The sequence below is a fragment of the Phragmites australis genome, chromosome 4, assembly GCF_958298935.1.
Source record: "Phragmites australis chromosome 4, lpPhrAust1.1, whole genome shotgun sequence".
Taxonomy (NCBI): domain Eukaryota; kingdom Viridiplantae; phylum Streptophyta; class Magnoliopsida; order Poales; family Poaceae; genus Phragmites; species Phragmites australis.
The window spans coordinates 532,162-539,029 of record NC_084924.1 but is presented as its reverse complement, the minus strand read 5'-3'; the positions used below and the strand labels follow the sequence as shown (position 1 = coordinate 539,029).

At 50.0% G+C, this 6,868-nt stretch overlaps 1 protein-coding gene across 1 annotated transcript; it reads right to left on the bottom strand.

Annotated features, from left to right (window-relative positions):
* Positions 1–4,751: 4,751 nt before the first annotated feature.
* On the bottom strand, positions 4,752–6,541 carry LOC133914960 (gibberellin 20 oxidase 1-D-like). Its single transcript, XM_062357930.1, has 2 exons — positions 5,815–6,541; positions 4,752–5,573 (listed from the first exon to the last, which is right to left on the bottom strand). The coding sequence occupies exons 1-2, from the start codon at positions 6,327–6,329 to the stop codon at positions 4,970–4,972; spliced, it is 1,119 nt and encodes a 372-aa protein (XP_062213914.1). The 5' UTR covers positions 6,330–6,541; the 3' UTR covers positions 4,752–4,969.
* Between the last annotated feature and the right edge of the window lie 327 nt (positions 6,542–6,868).

Sequence of the window (6,868 nt, the reverse complement as noted above, 5' to 3'; positions counted from 1 at the left end):
TATACTCCTTTATCATTATAAGTATACTTATATAATCATTCTAAGGTACTTCAATATAAATTACATGAAAAAATTGAAAAGAAGTCCATCAATTTTAATAGATTTTGATAATACCTTCATATTTGTACTAAAATGTAATATACTTAAAAAAATATATACAAATCACCTAAAAAAAGTATGCATACCACTTAAATGATCTTATATACTTACATACTCTATGTACATACCATTTATCACATGAGATACTTCCTATATTATAAAATACGTATGTGAGAGTACATACTCCTGAGAGTACCAAACAACTAGCTATGTGACCTAGTATACTGTAAATCATACTATATTTTTTTAAAGTATTTTACCTATAAAAACTTACAAGTTAAGTAATCATAAAAAAGACGGCAGACATGTAAAAAACATGTGCAGCTGCGCGTCGAGCCTGAGGCATGACACATGACACCGGCCTCTCCTCTATCCATGGTGCACTCACGCAAGCGCAGGGCCGCAAGTGCGCGGCCTGGGCGAGTGGACTGGCTGGGCATTGAGCCAAATTGTATGGTGACTGCTGCTCGCCGCCGACTGTCGTAGGGAGAGAGGAGGAGATGAGCGAAAAGCGATGCGTCGACAAAGGCATGAGCAGGAGGAGTCGATATCTTCTCATCTAATTCGTGGGCTAGGCCTCCCCTCCCATCCCCTCTCTCATTCACACTTTGTAATCCTAGCCACCCAAAACCCATAGCCCTATCGTGTTGCTCAGCGACCAGCAACACAGTCAGCATCGACCTCCCGTCATGGTCCTAATGTCGTTCTTCTCTGCCTTTGGTAGCCCAATGCCTAGCTGCTAGGGCTAGAGACCAGGTGGTGGTGGGTTATGGGTCACCGGTTACAGGGGCGGCCTCACTCTACCTATAGGGATGGTCTGCTCCTGATGCTTGCATATATCATGCATCTTGATCTCTCTGAATAATCTTAGACCTAGGTGATGAAACAAATTAAAGGATTGGATGATATGGCTCTCAGCTCCGTGTCACACCCGGTTTTCAAGAGAACAAACCAGATGCGTTCCACATGTATGCTAGGATGAAGTTTTCATATATGCGGCGACTTCATAAGTGATAACATAACAGTGTCATTACATAATGATAAGATTTATTGCAAAAGGACTCCTAGGTCTTAAAGAAAATACTATGATAACTTCCAGCGATAGCGGGTCTTCCATCCAACCACATGTGTTGTCTGTGGGAGCGCTAGCCTACGACATGGCCTTCAGGTCGAAATCTTCTTTCTCCTAGAACTCAACTCCATTGACCGGGATGTCCTCGAAATCCTCACCTTCTAAGCAGCATCAAGAGATTGGGAGAAAGCAAGCGTGAGTACATGGAGTACTCATCAAGTGTGGGAAAATATGACATGAAAGATTAAGGCAATAAAGGCTTGACTCAGATTTACTACATCTATGCCATTCTAATCTAGGACTAAAAAAGACATAGCAAACATATTTACTATGTGTGATGACACCAACATTAAAGGAACAGCTCATCGGATTCCATCAGACTATCAGACTCACCAGATATCCCATACCCAGCTACCAACTCCTCAAGGTTCCACCACTCGACTACCCAAAACCAACCATCCAAGGTCCCCACTAATCATGAAGAAGTCCAAGCCCGCTCTTGACCGTGGGCACGGCTGATCGATCAGTTTTATACTCCGTAGAGTTTGGACACTTTACCCACAAGTCATGATTCCCGTTTTGCTTCACAGTTTCAAGGTGTAGAGCCGGGTTATCAATACAAGGCTTTTACAAAGCGCCTCCAAATACATATGCACCCATTAAGTTTTCACCGTTAACAGGGATTCCATCCACTGCAGAGACCCCCTCTTGTGCCACTCAATAACCCATTGGTGCGTACAAGAAAAAGAGGACATCTCATTAATTGGCCAAGCCGTACCCATATAAACCTCGTGGTTGTGCTGTTATGTCGGGTTAGAGGCTTCACAAACAAGTCCTTAGGATCTACAGCATGTATTTGCACATCACCTAATACGCACACAGCAACCATACCAACCTACCTAGATCCCTATGGTCAAAGTTGCTACAAAGATTACCCAAACTGCTTCATTTTGCATAGACCATTATTCAGATTAACATTTAACCCACCCGACTTGACAGCATGACTAAGCATTTCTACCCTTAGACACCTAGACTACAACACAAGCGACAAGGATAATCACGAAAAAATACTAGTAAATCCTAAACATGGGATTCATATTAACAAGCATTCACCTAGAAAAATAAAAGATACAATTTTCTACAATGGGATCAATGTGATCAAGGACACTTATCTTCAACCGCAGGTTGTTCAAACTCCTCGAAAGTCTGATTCTGCAGGTTCACGAACTGCTCGTCTCCTATTGCAATCAAGCACACCAGAAATAAACAAACACAAACATCTAAAAACATACACCAAACAGTATCAAGGCATTATAAAAAGATTACTAACGGATAGAACTTGCTGCTACGATTGCGGGAGCGTAAGAATCGCCTAAAACGGAGCTCGTATGAAAAAGTTATGCGGGTTTTAAGTTACAAGGGCTTTCCTGAAAAAGAACAAAGGCTAATTTGCAAAAATAGAAAGTTCTAGAAATTTATTTGTAAAAATCCAAGGGTCTATTTGTAAATAAGTAAAAGTTTAGGGGAAATAACATGGGCTGGAAGGGGCTTTTTGTGAAACCCAAAAAGTCTAGGGACCTAACTACAAAATTACCTATTTAAAAGAATTAACATATTAATATTTATTTAGAAAACCTAATTATGACATTAGCATGATGTCAGCAAGCTGATGTGGTTGATGAATCAGTTTGGTCGACTGACATGGCCATGCCACGTAGGACAAAAGCGTCCGCCTGGCCCGCTGACGTGGCATGGCTGGCTGACTGGAATTATGAGCACACGTGGCGCGATCTAAACTGGTCCGCAAAGGGGTAAGGCTAGATCTAATCGTGGTTGCAGGTTGGAGATCCGACGGCTCAAGGCGGATAGGTGAAGTTGGTGGCCGGCGACGACAAGGAGACGGCGCCGCCGCCTTGGATATGGCCGGAACACCATCGGTGACACGAGAACAGGGGCTACGGGCTACCAAATTTGACGATAAATGGCACAATCAAAAGAGATGATGATGTGGAATCTTACTAAGGGCTTTACACGGTCGACGGGGTCTCAGCAATGGCGGGCAGCGGTGAACGGCCGCAGGAGTCGATGGTGAGCTTCGGGGATGAGGTTTTGGTGTGGGAGACGTAAAATTGAGGGTCAGGGAAGCATCCTCGGGGTCTTGCTATGCCGAAAAACTTGTCAGCCGACCTCAGAAAGCGACGGAGGAAGCCAGCAACGGCGAGGCTTACCGGAGCTCGGCGAGGTGGTGATTCCGACGGCGGAGAGGGAGAGCCGAGGGGTGGGATGTGTTTCTCAGACCCTTGCGGTGCTGGTAGCGGCCTCAGACACGCCGAGGAAACTTGGTTGTGGCAGCGGGTGCTTGGCGGAGCTCGGTGACAGCAATGGCGCTCGGCGATGGTGTAGAGTGGTGGGCCTGTGTGCGAACGGGAGAGGGGCGGGCCGGGCGGTATATATAGGCGCGGGTGCGGTGGGTGCGGAATTCGTAGGCGCAGGTGGAGACGAGGGCGCCAATGGTTTTGGCCGCGCTGTTGCGGCGCTGCGCCAAGCGCAGGAGCGGTTGCGGGAGGAAGGGGGAGGGAGCTAACGGGTGGAGCCGAACTGTCAGAGAGAAAGAGAGAGGGAGCGAGCTGGACTGCACGCTCGAGGAGAAATGGGTCAGGCCGGTCAGCACAGGAACTGGCGTCACACTCCACCTCAGGTAGCGATCGACATGGCATCTGGGCGGCCTCATGGAACTGGCAAGTGGAATTTGGCGTCTACGATGCTTGCTGCCTCCCTCGCCCGGCCGCCACCTTGGCCTTTCTTTTCTTCCTTCCCACTCACCTCAGCTCAGCTCGGATAAAATTCTCTCTCCCATTTGGTCGTCGCTTCTCCCTCCGTCCCTTTCTCTCCCCTTTTATTCTACTGCTACCGCTATACTACTACTCATCATCGTCTGGTCTTGTTTCTCTGTCGCCTGTACGTCTCCCTCCAAACTGTTCCGTTACCTACTTGATGCTCAACCCTTTTAAATCACGCACGCACATATACACCTTGTCCCCTGATTTATTTAGTCTGTTCCTCTTCATTTGGTATATATGGAATAGATCTACCTAGCTATATTAGCTGCATGCGTATGTAGAGATCGACAGACACAGACAGGGGGAAGAAGAAATGCCGGCTAGCAATACTATTGTTCAGAGATGTGACAGCACAGATTTACAATAGATATAGTTAAGAACTGGATAATCGAATGGTTTGATTAGTCTTTTAAATATAACTGTTAGTAATCTCACTTTGGTACCGTGTAAGCTAGCTACCGGAGTACTGTAATACTCTGCAGAGCAAATGGCAGCGTCTCTCGTGCCCCACCTGCTCAGCTCAGCTCAGCTCCAACGGGAAAGTCAAAAACAGAGGAAACGCCAAAATAGAAATACGGACTAGGAAGGTAGGAGAGCATGACGCGACAAAAAGCCGATCGGCAAGGAAAGCCAAGACCCTTTTCAGTTGATTAATTAATAGCCGAAAATCAACCATGAAGAAGGAAGAAAACATAATTTTGTGCCGTGTCGACGATCCATCCATCCATCCATCGTTCATGTGGGCAAAGTAAATCTTCTGCTTAAGATCTAAGGAGATGTCCTCCTACGCCTCTGCACTGGCTGTCTGAGGGAGATTCGTGCAGATCAGACCAGGAATCTCTTGCTAATCAACACACGTACTTAACATAGGAGTATAATCCTGTACGGAAACAGGGCAGAGCAGAAAGGAGATGCATGGTAGGTAATTAACGGACTAGAGTACTAATCAAGTGGCTGCCTAGAGCAGGAGGGCCTCCTGAGTCTGGCCATGGCGGAGCCAGTTGGAGAACACCTCCAGCGTCCTCATGTCCGCCCTGTAGTGCCTCTGCGTGAAGTCCAGCAGCGTCCGCCACGTGAAGTCCGGGTACGCCCTGGGGTTGCTGGAGTCGACGAGCTCCCCCGGCGGGCACACCAGCTTGTCCACCTCCGGGCACAGGAAGAAGGCCAGCGACTTGCGCGGAACGCGGCTGTTGACGACGGCGCGGTGCAGGCAGCTCTTGTACCGCCCGTTGGAGAGCGCCATGAAGGTGTCGCCGATGTTCACCACGAAGGCGCCGGCGTGCGGACGGATGGACCGCCACCGCCCGTCCCCGAACACCTGCAGGCCGCCGACTTCGTCCTGGTGGAGGATGGTCAGCGACGTGGGGTCGCAATGCGGGCCCGTGCCCAGCGTCTCGTTGGGGCGCTGGCACGGCGGGTAGTAGTTGAGCCGCATGATGGAGTCGTTGCGCTCGAAGAAGCGCCGGAAGTGGGAGCGCCCCACGCCCAGGCTCTCGCCCAGCACCTCCATGATCTCCAGGGACAGGCGGCTCATCTCCGAGCAGTACCGACCATACACCTCCCTGCATTTCCATCATTCACGCAACAGCAGAGTCAGTCAGTACTCGATGCATTTGTCCATCATATCATCCGACTCTGTTCTGTTCTGTTCTAGTGTGCGTTCTCTGTATCACTCGCCATGCATGATGCATGATGCATGCATGCATGGTGTGTGTGTGTAGATAGATAGATAGATAGATGGATAGATAGATAGATAGATTCGTTAATTGTTCTGAATGAAAGCAAGATCTGAATGGTGCCCACCCGTGGTGGCGATAGTCCTCGCCGAGCTTGGCGACGAAGTAGTCGACGATGAGGTCGGAAGAGGCGGCCGGGCTCGCCGAGTAGCGGAACGAGAGGGTTTCCTTCCAGGGCAGCTTGCACGCGAACCGCCCCGTGAAGCTGCTTGCGTAGCCGCAGCTCTCGCCCTGCCGCCGCTGCGCGCGCTGCTTCTCCGGGAGGGGCAGCGTGAAGAAGGCGTCCATGCAGCGGTGGGCCTCCGCCAGCAGCGCCGGGTCGATTCCGTGGTTCACCACCTGGAAGAAGCCGTGCAGCTCGCACGCCTCGCCCACCTGGCGGACCACCTCGTCGGCGACCCCGGCGTCGCCGGAGAGGAGACCGCCGAGGTCGATGAGCGGCACGGGCAGCTCCGCCGCCGCGTCCGGGGTAGGGCTCTCGTCCGCCGGCCAGATGAACTGCTGCGGGATGTAGGCCTGCCCGCTCAGGTGGGCGGCGTCGAAGACGAGCTGCTGCTGCGGTTCGTGCGCCGCCTGCACCATGGTCGGCGGCGATGTGTACCAACCAGCTAGCTAGAAGCAGAGTACTCACTCTGTGCGCGGTGCGGGAGAGATCGCAGATGAGAGCAGCGGGCGATGGGGAGTGTGCAGTGAGGTGGAGCGAATCCTGCCTGATTGCTAATGCAAGTTGAGTGTTTGAGGATTCCGACACTAGAGCCAGCGAGTTCTTGGAACTGCCCCTCTCGCCCCACTCGCTGCCTGCCTTTTTATACGGGGAGGACAGGGGAGGGGAGCCTCTCGGTCTCGGCTGGGCACACCGCACACTGCATGCACCACAGGTCGTTTCTCTCCTTTTTATTTTTCTTCTTCTTCTTTCTCTCTCTCTCTCTCGACTGCCAGAGAGAGAAGGGAAAGGGCAAGGGTACCATCGTTTTGTTCCTTGTTTTGCTTGATGAACACAAGTTTTGTACACACAAACAATGTGAGAGTTCTTTCTAATGGTAGGTACGTATGTGAGAGTTGTGCTCCTCTTCTCTTCTTTTTTTTAAGTACAAATTATTTAAATAGCAGTTTTACAGCCT